The sequence below is a fragment of the Toxorhynchites rutilus genome, chromosome 2, assembly GCF_029784135.1.
Source record: "Toxorhynchites rutilus septentrionalis strain SRP chromosome 2, ASM2978413v1, whole genome shotgun sequence".
Lineage (NCBI taxonomy): Eukaryota > Metazoa > Arthropoda > Insecta > Diptera > Culicidae > Toxorhynchites > Toxorhynchites rutilus.
The window spans coordinates 215,156,855-215,180,926 of NC_073745.1; the positions used below are offsets into that span (position 1 = coordinate 215,156,855).

The following is a 24,072-nucleotide window of genomic DNA, read 5'->3' on the forward strand; positions in this document are numbered from 1 at the left end:
GAGAGAATAAAAATAATTCCCATATGCTCTACAATGACATCGTTGTTAGTTCAATTAGATTCCGCGTCTGCGAAACTATCTGTTCTGTTGGTGTGAAGCGAAAGTGGCAACAAAATCTCAGGTGGAATAACGCGCTTCGAGAATAAAAATTATGAATGAAAATTTACTTTTCGGTATTCAACATGTAATCCATGTAACGGAGAAACATGTTATTAGTAAGTGAAGCAAGACTATTAGGCGAAAATAGTGTTTGGAAATAGATATATTGTTCTATTTTTAATAAATTAAATACTTTGGTAGAAGTAGTGGAAAATGTATAATAAAAGGAAATTGTAAAGGGCCAATTAGAAGTTAAGTCAATGGCGAGTTCTGCAATGGAACCCACGAACGTCCGCTCAGTAAGAAAACGTGAATGTTAGATAGGATTCATATGAAAAAAAATTATTTTGAGAGGGACGAATTCTCCGGGTCAGCTAGTAATAGAGCCGTTCCATGCCAAACCGATATAATGGTTCTAAGATTTTCGTGAAAAATTATATTTTTGTTCTTTATCGCGAAACATTAGACCCATATTTTATTTTATTTTATTTTTTTTATTATGGTGCCCATATTCATTTTAGGGCGGTCCGAAAAATATTTTTTTCCCAAAAATGATTTTATTAAAAATTTCATAATCTTTGGGCCATCAAACCGATTTAGATGATCGACATATCAAATTGAAGCCAATGAACTAGCATTTTATTAAAAAATATTGAACTTGCAAAAAAATGAATATTTTTCTTGAAAGCTAATTTTTAAAATTTAACCGATGGCTCGAAAAAAACCATTTTTCCCATTCATATATTTTGAACTACTGGACCGATTCAAAAGATCGACATATAAAATTGAAGCTTATGAGTTAGCTTTCTTTAACAAAATATCAGTTTTGCGAAAAATTTGAATTTTCATTTTTGTAATTAGGCGTCGTTTACAAGTTACGTAACGCTAAAAATCCGGATTTTGGACCCCATTCCCCCCTCCCCTTCTTCTCGCGATTCGTAATTTGTGCACGACGCCTTATTGATTGAGTTAGTGTTTCATAATTTTCTCGGTTAAAGATAGAACGCGCTATATCTTTTTATATTTTTTCTGGAAATAATTTTACATAATATATTTGAAAATCAGAGAGATGTTATTTTTCGTTTTTTAGCTATATATCTATGAATAATACATAATTATATATCTATGAAAAATACATAATTAAACATAACTGAAATGAGTTAGCTATTTTTTCAAATTTCGAGATGCAGCTTGTTTAAATACTTGCTGCTTCAATTGTTATGCAATATTTCGTCAGGGCCTGTCTAATCATTTCTGAGGCAGTGCAGTTTACAATACAATGACTACCACAGCTGATAGAAGATAATATAACTCGAACAGATAACAACCGGTTTAATTTTATTCACTTTGAAGCACTTGTTGTGATGAACACTTCACAGCACGAGCTCAAAAAGTGCATACATTGCTAATTGGACGCGCTGTATCAGCGCAGATTTGTTGTGATGTTTAGACTAATAGTAGTGTAAGTACAAGTATCAAATAGTTGTGAGCTAGTAAACTGTATTCAATATCTATCACAATCTAAAGACTCATTTGGAGTGTGGCGGGTGGTCTATCAGCAGAGAGCGAACGAACATTCCCACCTGGTTTCAAGTTTGGCGTCGGTACTTCATCCTATCAGATCGAAGGCGGCTGGAATGCTGATGGAAAGGGTGAATCGATATGGGATCGCTTCACCCACCAGCATCCGGAAAAGATCGAGGACCGGAGCACTGGTGACACTGCCTGTGACAGCTATCATCAGGTGGAGTGGAATTAGTTTGATGAAATGATAAGATGAAAATTTGAAATTCGCAATCGCAATTACAGTGGCGAAGAGATGTAGAAATGATCAAGGAGCTGGGTGTGGACATCTATCGATTCTCGATTGCGTGGGCCCGAATTATGCCATCGGGATTGAGCAATCGGGTTAATGAAAAAGGAATTCAGTATTATAACGATCTGATCGATGGTTTACTTCAAGCCGGAATTACACCGGCTGTAACGCTTTATCATTTCGATCTTCCCCAACGTTTAGAAGATTTAGGTGGTTGGCTCACCCCGGATATTGTGCAACATTTCCTAGACTATGCAAATGTGGCATTTGAAAATTACGGCGATCGCGTGCAAATGTGGACAACATTCAACGAACCGTGGTATATTTGTGAGAGCTCATACGGTACGGATGGCTTAGCTCCAGCCCTAAACTTTCCTGGCGTAGCAGACTATGTCTGCGGTCACAACATCTTGAAGGCCCATGCCGAGGTGGTTCATCTGTATCGGGAAAAATACCAGACTCAGCAGAAAGGAATCATTGGAATATCTCTGGATGCAAGATGGGTCGAGCCGGCCTCGGATTCGTTCGACGATTTGGAAGCTTCCGAATGGAGTTTACAGTTCAATGTGAGTAATTAGAATATGCTTCGATCGAAGACTTAATCATGAAATACATTAGATGGGATGGTTTGGTCATCCTATATTCTCAGCTGAAGGAGATTATCCTCAAATCATGAAAGACAGAATTGGGAATCTGAGCGCAGAGCAAGGCTTCAAAAGATCCAGACTTCCCTCGTTTACTGAGGCGGAAATTGAAAGGATAAAGGGCACCTCCGATTTTTTTGGGCTCAACACGTATACCTTAAGACTGGCAAGCAAAAATGATGAACAAAATTCGGCGAACTTTGAAATACCCTCGAATGATCACGATGCCGGAGCGGTTTTGACTATCGATCCCGAATGGCCTTCTGCAGATACAGACTGGATCAAGGTGCAATGGTTATAAAAAGTAACTTTTTAACCGAGTGCTGATCAATATGCGTTTTTTTTTTCTTAGATTGTCCCTTCTGGGCTTAAGAATTTGTTGAACTGGGTGAAGAAAGAGTTCGATAATTCTCCAACTTGGGTGACTGAGAATGGCGTTGGCACGGCTGTCGGAACCGTCGACCTTCAACGGGTACAGTATTACAACGGCTATCTGAACGCCGTTTTGGATGCAATGGAGGATGGATGCGATGTGCGAGGCTACATGGCTTGGAGTTTGATGGATAACTTTGAATGGAGAGCAGGTTACACGTGGGTTCAACTTCTTACCTTCATCAAATTGAGAGCGCCGGTTTGAACGTTATTTTTTTACAGGAGTAAATTTGGTCTCTTCCATGTGGACTTTAACGATCCCAATCGAAAGCGCTACGGCAAGATGTCAGCGAAAGTTTACAAGAGAATAATTGAAACGAGAAAGATCGATGAGAGCTATTTACCGCAACCGGATGTTGTCATCAGTGAAGCAAGGATTCATTCATCATTTTCATTGTCAATAATCTTAGGGTTATTCGCAGTGTTTCTTTTGAGTTGTTTGATATTTAAGGTGTGAACACGTTCGTTTGCATAATTGTAGTTTATTGAGTTGTTAGTCGAATTTCAATAGCCGATGATTATGACAAGAGCTGTATATTTTTTTTGTAATGCACATAACTCTAAATGTCGGTTTAAACTGCTTTACTCAATCTGTTTTTCATCTTGTATTAAAAATCCATGAATATTCCCAACTGACAGAGAGGTTTTGAAGAATACCACGTAATGACTCAATTTGAAACTGTGACCTTCAACATCGTTAAACCACCAAATTTATTAGGCGAGCAACTTATTTCGCTCCGTTTCCGCAAGATAGATGCTACATGCTGCTACAAATAATCCATGGCGACAGCTGTGAAGTGTCAGCAACTGTCAATCAAATATCGTTTACTACAACCAAACTAGCGTTGGCAGAAAACATTTCATCTTTGGCAGAAATGATGCCATTTCGTGTGCTGGAAGCTCAAATGCTCAAATAATGAGCTGTTTTAAAAGCCTAAAAATGGTTTGTATGTATGCGAGCAGACATCTCTTTCTGTTTTATTTTCTCATTTGATTTGGGATTGTGCCAAAAAAGTCCATTCGACGTCAATGGGAATCGAACCAAGGCCGGCTGGAATGCAAAGCTATTTCACACGACCACGCTATCCATATAGCTGCCAGTGCTGTTATATAGAAGCGTGACAATACACTGCTTTTCACAACTATAGAACCACTCATTTTCTTTGAGTTTCCAGAGATATGTGAGAAGTCTGTTGAATTCAAGTATATAGTGTAGGACATAACAACTATCTTCATTTGAAAGACTGGCCATTTGAACTTTATTGTTGTGTTCAGGTGCGAAACATTCAAAAAACAAACATTCCAGTGTTTCACAACTATAGAACCAGATGGAAAAACTCTCACTCCTTTACGAAATTGACGTCAATTTCACATGAATTTCAATAAGTTTCTCATTCGTAGGTCATCTTTAGTGCTCAATCAGTTTAAATAACCCATTCGGGGTAGTCTTGACCAAGCTGCGCCATGTTGTAGTGTGTATCTCGTGCTACGCAGAGGATACTGCTAGTTTAAGCTCTTCAAATCACTCATACTGCTTTTAAGCTGCATCTACTATTCGTACAATCACTCCTCATAAGTTCTTGATAGGGTTTTGATCTGGTAAACAAGCTGATCAGTACCGAATCTGAAGCCCCTATTCAATAAACTATGCCTTGACTTTCCGGATTTTATAAAGTGATGCCAAATTACCCAATTATCACGGTGTTTTTGATCCAAAAACAAAAGTAATCGATTCTGAAGTACTTTATTGCACTTCTGACTGTACATTGGTATTGGTATCTGAACCAGGCCGTTTTGAAAATATTTTCCTCAAACCCTCAAACTGCCATCTGCAAAGTTTCGAGTTGAAAAATTACATGACACATTCCGTAAGTCCTTCCAGTATGACGAAAATGTATTCAAATTGGATTTCTTTTCATCAGAGAAGTTCTCCTGATATAGTAAAACCCATGGGATTAGCTTTTACATTAGTTTTTAGATCCGCAGTTTTGGAGTTGAGATTTTTATGGAAGAATTTTCTCCAAAAGGCCTGGTTTAGGTAGTTTATCATCAACACGCATGAACAGTCAGAAATGCAAAGAAGTACTTCAGAACCATTCACTGCTTGCAAAAACAATGTAAAAACAAAAACACCGTGATAATTGGGTAATTTGGCATCAATTTACAAAATCCGGAAAGTCAAGGCATGTTTCATTGAATAGAGGCTTAAGATTCTGGACTTGTCAGCTTGTTTACCAGATAAAAACGCTATCAAGAACATATGAGGGGTGATCGTGCGAATTGTAGATACAACTTAGAAGCAGTATGAGTGATTTGAAGAGCCTAAACGAGCAGTATCCTCTGTGTAGAACGAGATACACACTACAACATGGCGCAGCTTGGTCGAAACCACCCCGAATGGGTTATTTAAATTGATTAAGAACTAACTAAAGATGACCTACTAATTAGAAACTTATTGTAATTCATGTGAAATTGACGTTAATTTTGTGAAGTAGTGAGAGTTTTTTCCATCTGGTTCTGTAGTTTTGAAACACTGGAATTTTTGTTTTTTGAATGTTTCGCACCTGAACACAATAATAAAGTTCAAATGGCCAGTCTTTTACATGAAGATAGTTGTTATGTCCTACACTATATACTTCAATTCAACCGACTGTAATCTCTGGAAACTCAGAAAAAATGAGTGGCGTATTTGGCAAACTATACGAAAAGCTTTCATATGCTTTCATTTAAATGTGTCTCCGGTTTCGCTCGCTCATATTGGCTCTAGCATATGTATTATACAAATGATATACATGTATTGGGGAGTAGAACATTTTCTGTTATTTTTCAGCTCATTTAATGTAATAAATCGGGGTGCCATAACATGTGCTAAAAATTAACTTTGGGTGTAGTCTTTGAGTTTTGTACCACAAGTTCAATTTTTACTGCGTTGAAAATTTAGAGTTTTGTTGCACATAACCATTTGCGGTAAGTTTTGATTTTCTGTTTATATTGGAAGAAGAGTTCAGCTGGAGCGCATAGAATTCTTGTGGAAGTTTATGGTCACTATGAACCTACGGATAGATTTTGTAGGAATTGGTTTTGGGCGATTTCATAGTGGTGATTTTAGTGTTAAAAACAAAAAGCGTCCAAGTTAACCGAAAAAGTTTGAAGACGAGGAATTTGACACATTACTCGAAGATTAATGTCGTATACAAACAGAGCGTGCAGAATCATTGGCATTAACGCGACAAACTATTACTAAACAACTTAAAGCCGCAGGGTACATCCAAAGGAGGATTTATGGGAAATTATACTCTTACCGGGGAAAATGCAAAATGCAAAATCCGATAGACTGTATGTGAAACCGGACCAATCAGGAACAAAAACGCCGGAGCCGAATATCCACGGTGCCAAAAAAATGCTCTGTATTTGGTGGGATCCGAAGGGTTTATTTCCCTATGAGCTGTTAGAGCCTGGTCAAACGATCAATGGAAATTTCTATAGGTAACAATTAACCCATTTAAAGCAAGCTATTGCCGAAAAACGTCCAGATTATGCGACCAAACACGAGTCGATAATATTCCATCATGACAACGTTTGGCCTCATGTTGCTGTTCGAGTTAAAAACTATCTGGAAAATACCGTACGGGAAATTCAAGTTTTACTTCAGAACAGACTATCATTCATTCTCCATTCTTGGCTTCGAAAGATGAACGGAACGAAGGAACGAATTAAGTTACACAGCCAAGAGTTGTGCACCCGTGGCCGAGTGGTTAGCGTCTCACATTATCATGCCGGGTGTTCGGGTTCGATTCCCGTTCTGGCTGGGGGATTTTTTCGTCAAAGAAATTTCCTTCGACTTGCACTGTGGCGTCATTCAAGGCGTGTTATTTGCGACTTGCATTCAAGGCGTGTTATTTGGCTTAAGAAATCTCAACTAAGTATTAATAAATGACGCTAGTTAATGCGTATGTTGAGACGGCAAAAGTTCCACAGGGAACGTTAACGCCATTCAAACGCCAAGAGTGGAATGATAAGTCCTATTTGAAATACTGTAAATTCGTGCAATCAGCAGAAAACATCCGTAATTGCGTCAGTGCAGTTTGGCTATGCCCTATCGTGATTTAATAGCTTGTGCAGAGCAATGGAAACCAAATGGTAAGCACGATCTTTGCTCGTTTGTCGTCAATGATGAACTATATCGAAGCTGAAATCTATATCAAACGATCTTTATGAACCACACATGGAGAAGATATTCTGCGATCCAGTTGCTGTAATCGCTTTCCTCGTATCAATACAATTATGAAAAAAACAAGGTCGATGAGGAGATAAACAATCTACAGTTCGAATGCACCAATGTGTTTTGAATCGTGCGGGGAAAATAGAGTGCACCGTTGCTTCGGTTGAGATTACTCCAGTGGATTGATTGGCTCGTCATGGCGCTACCAGAGCCGATTGTTCTATTAAAAACGCTATCAATAGATCAACTGCAATCAATCGCGTATATTTTGCAAATATAATAACACTATCTTTATTACCAAATTGACGAAAATAAATTCTCTAGAGCTGATAACTTTAACAGCTGCTACAACCATCAGCGACATACGCATTGATACTACAGCTGATTATAAACGACCGATTAACTGAACCATAATACTAACATAAGTTAACCGCCTTCACTCATCTCTTCACCTATGCTGGCTACTTTAATTAGTTTTACTGGTACAAAGGCTGTCTATAATATGGAATGCAGTTTGGAGCTTGTTCTACACGATCAAACTTTTAAACTCCAATCGGCTATTCAAAGTGATTCGCCAACACACATCGTCATGTCCCACCTAACCTTCAACCACCTGCTTGTGTAGATTGGACCATCAATTGTCGAAGCCACTGTAATAAACTCCAACGTCATATTCACCGACAACGATCTGCGAAAAGATCCGAAAATTCAACAGTAATACCAACCAAGACTCTACAAAGTCACTCTCATTGGCGAATCGTCACTGAATAATAATTCTAATGCATTCCATGTTGCACCTTATTCACGCTCAAGACAAACTACGTCATCATCTCTATATATTGCTGTTCTCTCTTCACGTTCAATTAAGAAAAGTAGAAGGGTCTGTGCCTAGAGGCACGGACGGAAGCTTGACGTAAGACCTTGACTATTGGGTGTCCCCACCTATTTGCTATTGCTATTAACACTAGGTTTACGGACGACGGACGTTTTTATATACCTATCTAAAGGGTGTGTCACATCAAATTGCATCACGGAAAAAACGCTGTAGAAATTTAATTTTTAGGAATTATATCTTCAGCTTTCGCTTATAATCAGATAAGAATGTATAGATCACGTTGGCCATGCTTCACTGTAAATTTTTCGTAAATTTGGAAAAATGTCGTCGAACGATAAAGAGCGTCGTGAATTAATCCTGTGCACTCATTTCGAGAATCCGGAGTTGTCACATCGGGACATCGGTAAGATGCTGGGAATCGTCCAATCCACGGTCAGCAGAGTACTAAAACGATACTTCGAGAAGTTAACCATCGACCGGAAGTTGAAGAACGGCAAAAATGGATGCTCCGTCAGTGAAAAAGATCACAAGCGCGTAGTTAAGCAGTTTAGACGTGATCCGAGAAGTTCGGTCCGGGATGTCGCCAATAAGCTGAATTTGTCAAGTTCATTCGTCCAGCGGACCAAGCAGCGGGAGGGTCTGCGTACATACATGGTTCAGAAGGCTCCTAACCGCGACGAAAGGCAAAACATGGTGGGGAAGACGCGAGCCCGGAAGCTGTACACCGAAATGCTGACGAAGCCGCATTGCCTGGTAATGGACGACGAAACCTACGTCAAAGCGGACTTTCGTCAGCTGCCGGGCCTGTTGTTCTTCTCCGCAGAGGACAAATTCAGCGTTCCGGAGGAGATTCGCAAACAGAAACTATCCAAGTTTGCCAAAAAGTACATGGTGTTGCAAGCGATCTGCTCTTGCGGAAAGCGGATCGCCTCCTTCGTGATGACGGGAACGGTAAACGGGCAGGTTTACCTTAAGGAGTGCCTACAGAAGCGCTTACTACCACTATTGAAGCAGCACGAGGACCCGACCATCTTCTGGCCGGATCTCGCTTCGTGCCACTATTCAAAGGACGTGTTGGAGTGGTACGAAGCCAACGGGGTCACCTTCGTGCCAAAGGAAATGAACCCGCCCAACGCGCCGGAGCTTCGCCCAATAGAGAAATATTGGGCGATTATGAAGCAGGCCCTCCGGAAGAATCCAAAAGTTGTCAAATCGGAGGCGGACTTCAAGAGAAAATGGATTTCTGTTAAAAAAAACTACAACCTGACGTTGTACAGAACCTTATGGACGGGGTAAAGAGGAAGGTGCGAGCATACGGGCTTGGGCTCGAAGTATGAATAAAAAGAAAATGCCAAAAGTTGTTTAATAGTTTTTATTTTACTGTCTGAAATTTTCAAAAGGATCGGTCTACTGGGCGAATTTCTACAGCGTTTTTTCCGTGATGCAATTTGATGTGACACACCCTTTATACGAACACGCGTCAATTTGAAGGAAGAAAAAAGAAAATAGAAATAGAAAATATTTACCTCGATCAATGCATAAAAGTAGAATATGTGGAGATGAAATATAAATGCAGCCGATTTTTGTAATCTATATATATATATATATATATATATATATATATATATATATATATATATATATATATATATATATATATATATATATATATATATATATATATATATATATATAAAAATGGATTTCTGTCTGTCTGTCTGTCTGTCTGATTCTTATGGACTCGGAAACTACTGAACTGATCGACATGAAAATTGGTATGTCGGGGTTTTTGGGGCCGGGGAAGGTTTTCATGATAGTTTGAAACTCCCCTTGTATGACAGCCCCCCTCTCTTAGGGGGGGTTGCCATACAAATGAAACACAAATTTCTTCATTACTCGAGAACTAATCAAGCAAATGAAACCAAATTAGGTGTATGGAGGTTTTTGGATGCAATAAATGTTTCTATGGTGGTTAGACACTCCACCCCCCTCTCTAAGGAGAGGCTGCCATATAAATTAAACACAAATTTCTGCATTATACGAGAATTAAACAAGCAACCGAAACCAAATTTGGCACATGAAGATTATAGGGTGCAATAAATGTTTTTACGGTGGTTAGATACTCCTCCCCCTTTCTTAAGGGGAGCTTCCATGCAAATGGAATACAAATTTTTGTATTACTCAAGAACTAATCAAGTAAATGAAACGAAATTTAGCATGTGGAGGTTTTAGGGTGCAATAAATGATTCTATTGTGGATACTCCTTCCCCCTCTCTTAGGGGGGGGGCTGCCATACAAATGAAACACAAATTTCTGCAATACTCGAGAATTAATCAAGCAAACGAAACCAAATTAGGTATATGGAGGATTTAGGGCGCAATAAATGTTTTCACGGTGGTTAGACAATCCACCCTCCTCTCTAAGGGGGAGGCTCTCATTCAAATGAAACACAAATTTCTGCATAAATCGAGAACTAATCAAGCGAATGATGCCAAATTTGGCATGTGCTGATTTTAGGGGGCATGACACGTTTCTGTGGTGAATAGACACTCCTCCCCCTCTCTAACTAATTATTCGTTTTAAATTATTAATTCGTTTATTTTTACAGGCTCAATCTATCCTATTATCTGTATCAAACATTTATTCCATGTAACGGAGAAACATGTTATTTGCAAGTGGTTGAAAAATCTTGAACGAGAATTATGTCTGAAAATAATCTGATATTATAATGATGAGTTTTGGTAGAAGTACTAGGAATTTTTTAGTGAAAGGTAAATTCAACGGGATAGATTAGAAGATCAATCAATGAACAGTTCTGCGATTGGACTTATGAACTTAGTAAGTAAACGTGATTGTTTGAAGGTATTTATAACAAAAAACAAATTTGGGCGGGACGAAGTTTACCGGGTATGCTAGTTTTCCTTATAAAATTCTAAATGCGTCAAAATGACGCGTAAACCTAGTGTTAAATAGATTTTTTTTCTTTTCATTTGTTTTCTTTTATTTAGCTACCGGCAAACTTCGCCCCGCCCAAAAATTTTTTTTTTTGTTACCAAAACCTTCAAACATTCACGTTTTTTTTTACTATGAGCAAGTTTATGGGTCCAATCACAAAACTGTTGATTGTTCTTCTATTCGACCCCGTTGAATTTACCTTTTACTATGAAATTCCTAGTATTTATAACAAAACTCATCATTATAATATCAGATTATTTCCAGACATAATTCTCGCTCAAGATTTTTCAATCACTTGCAAATAACATGTTTCTCCGTTGCATGGAACAAATGTTTCATACAGGAAATATGATAGAATAAAGACAGCCCTAAATCGAAGAATTCCTTCCTCGAGTTCTGCTCTTATCAATACATCTGGCGATTCTTTTTTTTTTTGTATAGATAGAAGCAGATATAGGAGTGCGTTTTATCACATTAAATTCCATTTCCAGTTCCGAACAAAGATCAATTTCGCTAGCGCAAACATCAAATGGACTAACAGCACTTATCACTATGTAATTGTAGAACATATTGGGATTAAATTGTCTGAATTTTCCCTTTTTCCTTTAAAGTTTTCCGAAAATTTTCGATTGTCATGTTTGGTTGGAATATGTGTAATATTTTTATGGGACTCCCTCTCCATTCCAGAGGAGGGAGGGGTGTCATACCATTATCGAAACATTTCTCATACCCAAAAACCTCGAGTTGTGCAGAAGTTTGTGTTTCGTTTGTCTGGCAGTCCCCCCTTAGAGAATAGGGGAGAAGTGTATTCACCATAGAAACGTTTCGTGTCCCGTAAAACCTTCACATGCCAAATTTGGCTCCATTTGCTTGATTAGTTTTCGAGTTATGCAGAAATTTGTGTTTCATTTGTATAACAGCCCACCCTTAGAGAGCGGAAGGAGTGTCTTACCACCATAGAAAAACATATTACATCTTAATCTCCACATTCCAAATTTGGTTTCGTTCGCTTGATTAATTCTCGAGTAATTTAGAAATTTGTGTTTCATTTGTATGGCAGCCCCCTCTTAGAGAGGGGGATGGAGAGTCTAACCATCATAGAAACATTTATTGCACCCTTAAACCTCAATATGCCCAATTTGGTTTCATTTGCTTGATTAATTCTCGAGTAATGCAGAAATTTGTGTTTCATTTGTATGGCAGTCCCCCCCCCCCTTAGAGAGAGGGGTGGAAAGTCTAACCATCATAGAAATATGTATTGCACTCTAAAACCTCAATATGCCCAATTTGGTTTCATTTGCTTGATTAATTCTCGAGTAATGCAGAAATTTGTTTTTCATTTGTATGGCAGTTTGTTTGTTTATTTATTTTGCTTAAATATGATAATTTCAGCTGTCCAGTTTCTATAAGACCGTAAGTATTGTCAATGAAAAATTCAAAACGATCGGCTGATTAACTAATTTCGGCTAATAATCTGGAAAATTCGTGTTGGAATACTATTTACCAAATGCTGCTGAACGAATTTCTCGATATTTTTCCATGTTTCCACGATTGAGCTCTTCAATCGTGGTGTACCGTTCTCCCTCAGTGTAGATTTTGCGTACAAGGATCTCCCTAAGATTTTCAACAGTCATTCACCTCTGAAAATCTTACATTTAAATTTTGTCCACTAATTATATTAATTTAACAAATTTTAGTATTGTATCTTCCCTATTACAATCGAAACATAGTATTTCACAGGTATTGTTCTCTAATCTCAATTGGTTTCTAATATTTTAATATTCTAAACATTCCACGAGAAGGTGTTCTACTGTTAGCCGTGTTCCACAGTATTGGCAGTTTGCGCTCTCCTCCTTATTAAGAAGCCACCCATGCGTCAACCGTGTATGCCCAATTCTCAGTCTTGTCAAAATAATCTGTTCCTTTCGATCCTTTCTGTCCCTCCATGCTGCTGTGGGTGGTTTGATTTTTTATTTTTTAATATCTCGTTCTTGACACCATTTTGCCTCCCAAGTCTCTTCCAGTATTTCCCTACTCCACGAAATACAGTCTACAGTAGCAATCTTTCTAACGGCGATTTCACCTTCTCTTCCTCTATTAGCTAACTCGTCAGCTACGGTGTTTCCGGGAATGGTAGTGTGCCCAGGTATCCAACAAATTACTGCATTAGTTCGGTCCATCTCAATTTGGGCTGCTCTGATCCAAGGATGATTGGTGGTATTAGCTTGAATTGCAGAAATACAGCTCGCTGAATCTGTGAAAATAACAGTTCTGTTTCGGGTCTGTATTGATTTCAGAGCAAGACCAATAGCTTTAGCTTCTGCTGAAAAAATTGAGCAACCACTACCCTCCAGGTCATAATCTTACACTTCGATTATTGATGCCACTATCCCCAGACCCACTCGTCCATCTTTATCTAAGGATTCATTCGTATAGATCTTTGAAAAATTTGTATACTTTCCATATTGTAGATTATTAAATAGTATCCTCGCCTTACTTGGTGCGTCTCCGACTTTGAATAAATATTTTATAGACCAGTCTGCTACTACCGTTATAGAGTTCCAGCATCTTCTAATTGGTAGTGGAAACTGCTCAAGAAGTCAACAAGATGTATAATTTCAATTCTGATTATCTCCTGCTCAATCTTGTAGAACTTTCATTTTGAACTTGTTGTGGGATGTGATTCTTTGCAGTGTAGACAACATAGAGCGAGCTTACAGTTTTCCTCTGGGTGTATTGGATGAACATTTGCGCAATTATGACAACGTTGTTCGTTTTGTTTACACCGATCTTTGATGTGGCCATAATCAAAACATTTGTGACAAATCATTGGAGATGGAAAATATGAACAAGTAGCAACACGTAACGGACCAAAATAAATATGTTTTGGGACTACGGTCCCACCGATAGTCAAAATCAGTGTTGGTGTATTAACAGGACGCGTGATTCGACGAACATGACAAACCTTGCTCCTGCAATTCTTCAGTCAGGAGTTCTACTGACATATTGACAGCCTCATGGCAACTCACAACGCATTTTACTATATTTTTGGTTGGATGCAATTTGACTTCTACCTGGGTTCCATCCATTAGCTCTTTCATAGCGAGAAGTTTATCGGCTTTTTTTTACTCCGCACTTTAATCACGTATCGGGTACCTTTTTCTTCATAATCATCGATATCGCCTGTGACATTTTTCAAAAAACGTTATATTATGAACACATTGGAAGGGAACTGGCCTTTCCTTGGAACCATCAAAAGTACTATCAACTTCCCGCAGTTTCCTTTGGGGTCAAGCCATTCGGGATTTTTTCTATCGTTACCGCTATTCTCCAAAGGGGGCGCGACATTAGCGGCCGCTACCATGGCCCTCAGGCCAAATGGCATCTATAGTAGGTTCCTCCGACACTACACGGTTATACTCAACAAAACGGCGAATTAATATACACGATTTTATACGATTGTCAATATAATGCTACACTTGTTGCACCAAAACGAAATTCCTTTGTCTTCAGAAAGACAGTTTTGTTATTGTTCTCACTACTGCTGGAGCTCGTTTCCGACGCGACCGAACGAAACGACAACCGAATAGAAATTGTATTTTTGAGGATTCGTCAAATAATTGAGAACTACTTGATGGAATCGTCCAATTCGACGATTTCTCTGATACCAACATTTTCTTGGTGAAATGCATCGATTTGTCTTTCTTTTCTCTCCGTGGGCACTTTTTCCTTCGGCGTTTTCCAGATTTATTGATCATAATAACTAAAACAACGGAAAAATGTACCTGTCGTATAGAAACTTGACACTTGAAAAATTCAAAATCTTTGGTTTACGCTCAGCACTTGCACACACACATATGAAAATCATGCAGTGTATGGTCAAGATGAAGAATAGAAGGTGGGAAGATTCACGGGTTTTGGTTGTGTTGAACTTTGATTGTGTTAGTAGCCAGGATAGTAGGAAGTTCACATATCAGACATACCAGTCAGTTACTCAAATGGTACAAAATTGAATGTGTCAACGAATAACGTTGAAAGAGGACATACAGAAGCTAATTACAGATTTTCAAATCATTTAAAAAATCTTCCCACCTTTCATTTTCCATCTCGGTGTATGGTAGTCACCTATACCAATACACTAGAAAACTTGCGTCATTTTTATTAGTAATAAGTTGAGATTTCTATGCCGAATAACACGCCTTGAATGCATTCTGAGTGGCAAGCTTTAGAATACGCGTGACCACAGTGCAAGTCGGAGAAAATTTATTTGACGAAAAAATTCCCCCGATCAGAACGGGAATCGAACCCGAACCCCCGGCATGTTAGGTGTGACGCTAACCACTCGGCCACGAGAGTACGACCTCTCAATTCTACGATAATCAATATCACTCTTAATTCCCAGATTTTTCTAACTTTTCTTTCAAAAAAAATCTTCATCACAGACTCTTTCATACAATCTCTTTCATACAATTCAAACTTGATAAGCAATAAACACTGAATGAAAATGATCAAACAGATCTGTCAATGGATCGCGTAAACATAGTTCAAGATACAACAAGAAATAAATAAATCGTTTTTAACCCTGGTAAGGCACATGTTCTACTTTCATAAATTCTATTTTGATGTATCATAAAAGAGACCCAATTTTTAATAATAGAAAATGGACGAGTAGAAAATGTTATTATGAATTATAATATACTGGAAATAAGCTTTCTAGTATGTTACATCAAACGAATCCCACGCGTTTCGGGCATTTCACTCCCTCCTACGTGTAATTATGATTAAAACGAAAACCGTATGCAAATAAAGAACTGCCCGGGATTCTATGATGCTCCAATATTTGGATCCAGTCGGAGCTGTTTGGTTTTTATTTCCCTAACAACCAAATAACTGCTACGAAATGGATAGTGGTAACGAAGTGCAAACATTTCACACCAGAAATATGCTTGTTTACAGTATGTATTAGATGAAGGAGAAAAAAACCAGAATCAACAGTTGAACAGGGATACAGAGGGACCCCGGTAGAGGGTGACTGCGTGCGGTGTGCACTAATTGGTGAAGCAGAGGCAAGCGAGAAATGCTGATTACATGTGCAGCCCTCGTGTACCTACCTACTATCCTGAGAGATCCTTTCATGAAGCAGCACTCCAAGGAATTACCCACTACCTCTGCTATGCGACACAGTTTGTGGGGGGAGCGAGCCAACACGCGACAGATGAGTACCCGGGAAAAACAGCCACACAGACAGCAATGGCTTTCGAAGAGCTGAACTGTGTGCTGTTGTGCTGGTGGTGTGTGCAAATAAACAAAACAAACAAAGCAATTCAATGACATTGAAGAGTGGTGGGGTGGGGATGAATGGGCGCATACGAGGGGTTGAGTAGAAAAGAGGACGCGCGAGGGTGGATAAATAAAGTGATAAAACAATAAATGCTGAAAGCTGAAGGCTGACGTTTATGACGGTTGTTTAGATTCAATACAAATCAGGGTGAATTTATTGACAAGTCGATTAGGAAAGCGCGGGCACAGCCGGTTTTTCTGCTCGATGTTGTCAAGAGGGCCGTTGGTCGAATAAAACATCAATAAATTCAAATATGCAACATACTGGTATTCAAAAGTTGTCTTTCTACAGCTATTGTCACTGGTTTCCGCTACGTGGAAAGGGATATAAAAATTACAGTATTTTCCTCGATCTTCAAAATCATTCGGGGTGGTAAACATTATCATGTATTAATAAAAAGCTCAGAATTATGGGAAAATTTAATTTTTGGGATTCATAATTCAAAAAGACTGAAATTTGTATTCTGACATATCAGTGTCGCTCCCAGCTCCCAATGATATTTTTTTGCAAAAAAAAAGACTTTCAGAAATATGATTTATGAGTGGTCACTAGGGGGCAAATGAAAATGGTCATCTCGAATTTCGAAATGTTCACCACCTCGAAAAAACACCCTATGCAGAATATCAGCTCAATCGGATATAAGGGAGCGTGGCGCAAAGCGGTTAAAGTTTGAGCTTTTTCAAAATCGAAAAATCAACCAAGGGAGGAGTAGAGGAAATCGAGCTTTTCGTATTTTTTTTTATGCCAAATGTTTTAAAATTGCATGAAACGAAAAAAAATGAAAGCTCAGATCGGTTCCCAGGGAATGACGCGGGGCTTAACTTATCAATTAACTTTTTTTAAAAACATTGCCACTTTGGAAAATTTGTTACCGTCGAAATACGGAACAAAAAAAATCTCACCATAGAATTTTGTTTATTTGTTTTTTGGTTTAAAATTTGTTTTGTTTGTGACTGATTTGTAAATATATTTTAAGTTAGTGTAGAATTTGTTCAAATGGGAAAATTTTGCAATTACTAACCCTAACCCATTGTGCTCCAATGACGAGGTAACGCTTCGGTGAGATATAAATCCCGCCAAGCTGTCACTGGTGACAGTACCCGAAACAGGGAGGATTGAGGGAATAGAAGGGGGAGGAGAAAAAGGCCGGATACGAGGAAAGAATAAGAGTAGTTTAAAAGGAAAGCGGAAAGGATTAGCTCGGCCATTAACGCCAGAGATCGATATCAAGATAGTCAGAAAAGATTGAGATACGAAGTTGAGAGATGAGTGGATAGTGGTGCGAAAAAAGAAGTACGTTTTTGGTGCATCGAGGAAGAACCAAGTACTTTCGGAACGCTCCGTACACACTCCGCCGCTCTCAGGTGTGTCTTCGGAAAATCATTTCTGGCCACACTACTTTTGGGCCTATCGCTAACGGTCCAGACAGTGTGCGACCACACCAATTCAAGGATCCTGTGAAGCATATCATATTCCGCGAGTTGGGAATAAGTTACCACCCGAACGAGTCAGCATTACTCGACAGAGTTCAGAAACCACCGGACGAAGACGAAGGATACCCTACGAAGTACATTATCCTGAACATACCTGCGAAACCCAACAAAACAAGGTACGCAATTCCTCCTCTCCTTCCCAACGACCAGCGACAAATGAGCTCCTGGAGCCTTACTAACCTCGTAAGGAATGAAAAAAACACGATTAAATTAAATTCAATTATATTTTCCATACATAAAACCAGTCCCTTCTACTTTGGTGATTTTCAAAAGTTCTCTTTAGTTACGCGCATCTGAAGTGTGAGTTCTCCCGAGACCGGAAGCCGTCCCTGAGAAAAGTTATAGGTGAGCTATCTGAGCAAGGTAGCGAGCAAAAGGTTACTTTCACATTCTAGTTATAATATTTTGGTTAACATATATATTTTGTTAACATGTGTATATGAAATGAATTATTTTAATATTAGGTTGGGGAAAAAGAAATGTCGTATATTGTCCATCTATGGCAACACTTAAACATATCTGCTACTTAAACATTACACTTAAACATATATTATACTTATCGCATCGGGTCATACTATACGGCTATTTAAAGACGACAATCTGTGCTACAAGTGTCGTTTTGACAGTGCTGTGATTGTTCTTTTCAGTCTCATGTTATAGCGCGTCAAAGATAGAGTCTACCAAGCAAGTAATTCGCCATATTTTACGTTTCTACTACCTGCGAGGTAACACTGCAACGAGGCGGGCGAAAAAAATCGTGTAGTTCCTGGACCCGATACTGTAACGATTCGCACAGCACAGCGTTGTTTTGATCGATTTCGTTCTGATGTAGTGGCTGTCGAAGATACACCCCGTACTGGTAGGCCAATCGTCGTGAAAACCGATAAAATCGTTGAAATCATCCAAGTAGATCGGCATGTGAGCACTCGCTCGATTGGCCAGGATTTGGGTATAGACCATAAAACCGTTTGGAACCATTTGCAGAAGATTGGATTCCAAAAAAAGCTGAATGTATGAGTGCCACACGAGTTGACGCAAAAAAATCTTTTAGACCGAATCAACGCCTACGATGCACTGCTGAAACGGAACGAACTCGACCCATTTTTGAAGAAGATGGTGACTGGAAAATCGTGGTCGAAGCGCGGTGAGCCGGCCCAAACCATCGCCAAGCCCGGATAGACGGCCAGGAAGGTTTTGCTGTGTGTTTGGTGGGATTGGAAGGGAATCATCCACTATGAGCAGCTCAACTATGACCAAATCCTCAACGCGGTTCTCTACTGCGAGCTCTCTGCTCCCTGCTACTGCAAACAATCAAGCTGTTTGAAGCAGGCGATTGACCAGAGGCGACCAGATGGTTTTTTTTTCCACCAGGACAACGCTCGGCCTCATACATCTTTGATGACCCGCCAGAAGCTACGGGAGCTCGGATGGAATGTCCTATTGCACCCACCGTATAGTCCGGATCTGGCTCCAAGTAATTATCATCTCTTCCGATCTATGCAAAACGCTCTTGGTGATATAAGTTGGTCTCAAAAGAGGCTTGCGAAAACTGGCTGTCTGAGTTTTTTGCAAATATGGTGGGTGGTTTTTAAAGGGAGGGGGGGTGGTTTGTTGTTGGGGGAGTAATGAAGTTGCCGATCAAAAATACGACATTTCTACAATTACACAGTGATAAGCGTTATTAGTCCATTTGATGTTTGCGCTAACGAAATTGATCTTTGTTCGAAAGTGGAAATGGATTTTAGTGTGATAAAACGCACTCCTGTATCTTCTTCTATCTAGGTAAATAAAAATGGATCGCCAAATGCAAAAATCGAGGAAGGAATTGTCCTATTTAGGGCTGTCTTTATTCTATAATATTTTTTGTAGCAAACATTTATTCCATGTAACGGAGAAACATGTTATTTGCAAGTGGTAGAAAAATCTTGAACGAGAATTGTGTCTGGAAATAATCTGATATTATAATGACGAGTTTTGATAGAAGTACTATGATATTTATAGTAAAAGGTAATTTTGAAGGGTCGATTAGAAGGTCAATCAATGAACAGTTCTGTGATTGGACCCATGAACGTGCGCTTAGTAAAAAAAGTTACAGGAGGGTTGTGTCCGAGACACGACCGCATAGTTGACGTAGGATTCCGTAAGGCTATCTGTTGATTTAGGATATGTTTGGTTGTTGGGTATTGTTTGTCTCCACCAGTGTTTAACGAGTCGTTGGATGGTGCGTTTCAGATAAAAGATACTGAAGTGGGACGAGATATGATGAAAACCGCACTCTGCGACCCTAGATGAGATGCCTCCTATGATGTGTATGGATGAAATAAAGAAAAAAAAACTCACCAATGTAACATAAGATTATTACCAATGCCGAACACGATTATCAATTTTTCTCATCAGTAAAACATGTTACTTTAAGGTAGAGAAAACACATTTGAAATGAAAAAAGTAATTTTCTTTGATAATTTTTACTTTCTGAGTATTTATTCAACCCAATGCGAATTTTAATTGGACTAACAACACCTAATACTATATGTAGAGCAAATATATAAACTATCCTTGGGTGAAAATGAATACAACAAATCGGACAGCTTAAACCAAACGATTCGTTCTCGAGCGGGAACAAACCTTGGTTTTTATTTATGAAAATTGAAATAAATCGTTTCATATATTAAGTCATTTTTAACACAACTGCTACCATATACAATTTTACAGCTACACTTGTGCCAAATTTTTCACAACTCACGATCGGTCATTGATATGAAATTTCACGAGGCAACCAACATTAAAGTTCCAAATTTTAATTGTATTTGCTAGAATTAATTGTATCACTCACCTTATATTTGCAATGCCGATTTCCCCCGGGCAGCTTGGTTTTGAGGTCTCTGTTAGGGACTCGCCGCATGTTTCAATTTGTACCCCAATATGTTCCCGAAAGACGTAATCCTACGTCAAAAAAACGTGAATGTTTGAAGGTATTGATAACAAAAAAAAATTTGAGCGGGACGAAGTTTGCCGGGTCAGCTAGTTTAATTATAAAATAAGACAACCATCCTCTGAGTATCTAGCTTGCTGTTCGTTTAATAAACCCTCACTTGCAGACATGGCAGACCTACAACGACTTTTTTATATTCGAACCCTCAACTGGAAATCTGGATTGTCTCGAATTGCTGGAACATGCATTCTTGTTTCCGGATTCTCCCTTATATGCAAATTTTTACAGAACGAACCATGGATTTAATAATTTTTTTTATTTTGTGTTTAGGTTCATATTCTAATTTTGGTGATTTTATATGGTTCAAAAATATTTTCAATGTTACAATATAAAAAAAACGTTTTTCTAAACACAAATGAAAAAAAAATCGCCGTTGTCATTTCAATGTTGTTTTGTTTAAATCATAAATGGAATAAATTTTTCCATGAAATAAAGCTTTTCCGAACAGTCGTTGAACCAAAAAAAAAATGGCGCTCTATTTCAGTTCTGAATCCTATCGCTCTTATTGAAACTTATCCTTTACTATGCAGTATGAAATTACTCTTTCCAAGCGTCATACAATGTGTCAGTTTTTATTCTCATTTGTTTAATCTAATCAATCCCGCTGTGCATCCAAAAATAGTACCGTAAATCGAGTTGAAGACCAAGCTCAATCGTAAAAAAAATGTCCATCTTGCTGATATAAGTATCAGTTTGATATTCCGGGAAGGCAATCGAATGGGCATCAATAGTCAATCGATATATAATTCACTTATTCCCAGTTATCTCTCTCCGCCACTCACTCAACTGAGATTACATTGAACAAAAAAAAATGCAATCATTGAACTCTATCCATATAAAATCTTTATTCCACTGGAATTCGTGATCATTGGGAACGTTCGCCCGGAACGACAGCTGTTGGTACGAATTGTATACCTCCGTCCCAAAATAAAACAATCAACTTCACTTCGGTGCATTTCAAATGTATGATATCCAGACGAATGAAATTCACTCTGTTCGCATTCGATTAACGTCTGTTAACTTCATACTGCAATGATATACGAGTATCCCTTGCCAGTGATTCAGGCCATGATATTGTTACAGTATCTGAAAATAACTTTATTCATGCTCCGCTCCCGTTGCAAATAGAATACTTGTAAAAATACTGCGTCGGGAGGGCAAAGTCAAAATTATTTCCACCTAGTATCGTTTCACTTATTCCACACCGTTAGCACGAAACATGCATCTGGAAAATCAATACGCATCGGTTTCCCGCGAGAACCACCAGAACCACAGCTGCGGTAAACATGCTTTTCCTTCGTATTAGCCAAAAACTTATTACGAAATCTGTAACATCATTTACATAATTTCATCTTTTACCTCCCACAACCTATGGCAAGGAGGTGGATGGAGCGAGAAAGAACTTCTCCCACATGTTCGATTCATACCCACTCAGACGTACAAATCGACATCCCCGAAAAGCCTTCACAAGAGTCTTTCTTGCGGTATGGGCCCCACACAGAGTTCGGATTTCTCGTGCGTGTTGGCGTTAAACGAACCGTTCCGAATATGCCCTCGGAATGAATTGTTTAGTGGGAATAAAATCAAATTTCACTTTAAGTTTGTCCTTCCACGGAGAGAAGTTCAATTTTTCGTTCCGTTTAAGAACGCCAAACATCAGCTGAACCATGCAAGAACCATCATCCTTCCCCGAAGCAACAGCGTTTCGTCGTTCACATCGCCGTGAATCTGAAAATGTATGAGCTCATGTGTGTGTGTTATCGTGACGATGGAAATGTAAGCATTTGTAGTCCCAGAAGCATATATTTGTGCTCTCAAAGTTCATGAATATTTCATAAATTCAACTCTGCGATATCTTTCGCATTGGCAGACTTTTCCAGCTTCCCTGCTCGATTCGGGCTCCACTATTTTGCTGCAGCGAAATGTCTGAGGAAGCGAACGAGAGGGAAGACTGCTGCATCTGTACAACCTGTAGTAGTAGTAAAATCTCTCACAGAAGCTACCGATCGATGGCGCAAAGACGGAGGATAGTATATTCTTTGCTGCAATCAGACCACCGGGTTCTTACGCCATAGTAATGTGAATGTCTTTCGCTCTTAATTTCTTACAGAGCTGGATTAACGCAATTATTGGCATACATTCCAATATAGGACTGTAACTAGTATATTCGTACAAATTTAGATCATTATCACAATGATAGAAAAAAACTTATTGATTTCTTGTTTCCTTTAGAAAAAAAAGGAACGAATTAAAGATTGACTTGATACACAATCGGGTGAAAACGAAACACCAGACGAGATGATGTTTCCATTCATCTTTGCTGAAGATATGAATTCGACGCATCGCACGAGTTCATTCATTCCTGGAAGGAAACTTAAAAAGCCGTGGGAAGAGATCTGATTGCATTCCAAAATTTATAGCAGGAAAAGAAACTGTTTTTTTTTGTCTGGAATCTGTCTCACATTCTCCCCATTATTTGAAAAATAAATGTCGTTTATCCCTGCGAATACGTTCTGTTTCACGTTGTTGTAGTTTTGATGCTTCAAGAACTTTGTGTTGATTCATTGATACCAGGTGTAAAAGACATGTCTTCACTTTGAAGACTTTTGACTTACTGTAAAATTTGATTTGTCAAGATTGTACGAACTCAACCATTTATTTAGTTCAAATCATTCATATATGATAAAATACATAAAATTGGAAATGCGCCACCCACTCTATAAGAAAATTTGAATCTGCCTCTCCATTCAACCTGATTCATTCCGCCTCTACTAGTCCACCCCGGCATGTACTTCGGTGCCCGCGTATATAATCTTATTTCAACGTCAACATAAAGTGAAAAGAAAACCAGATTTCTGATGCAAAAAAAAAAATGGGTGGGTTATATCTATGATATAACCGCAAGGTTGACGTGGAACTACCTTAGCTTAGCAATCATTCGTTTGTATTGATTAAATTCTTGATTGAATGATGTTTCCAAATTCAATTGAATTCAATAAATTTGCTTTGTGAGTAATAAGATTGAACAAATGCCATGTAAAGTCAATTCATGCATTGTGATAGATTGTTCTTCGTTACAAGTAGATTTAATGACAGACCTTTTACGTTTGGTATGATTCCTAGGACAAAATATATGTAGGAAAGAATTATCAAACGTTTGATGAACCAACCTAAGGCTGAAAATCTTTCTAATAAAGACCAAAAAAAATATCAAACGATTATTTAATTTTACATTTACCTTTA

The 24,072-nt window shown here is 38.6% G+C and overlaps 2 protein-coding genes across 2 annotated transcripts in view; both read left to right on the forward strand.

Moving 5' to 3' along the window:
• Positions 1–24,072, forward strand: part of LOC129764582 (lachesin) — a 364,995-nt gene that overhangs the window by 54,405 nt on the left and 286,518 nt on the right. The window lies entirely within an intron of this gene.
• LOC129764581 (myrosinase 1-like) lies at positions 1,412–3,477 on the forward strand. Its single transcript, XM_055763792.1, has 6 exons — positions 1,412–1,561; positions 1,627–1,843; positions 1,909–2,481; positions 2,534–2,845; positions 2,912–3,150; positions 3,214–3,477. The coding sequence occupies exons 1-6, from the start codon at positions 1,542–1,544 to the stop codon at positions 3,446–3,448; spliced, it is 1,596 nt and encodes a 531-aa protein (XP_055619767.1). The 5' UTR covers positions 1,412–1,541; the 3' UTR covers positions 3,449–3,477.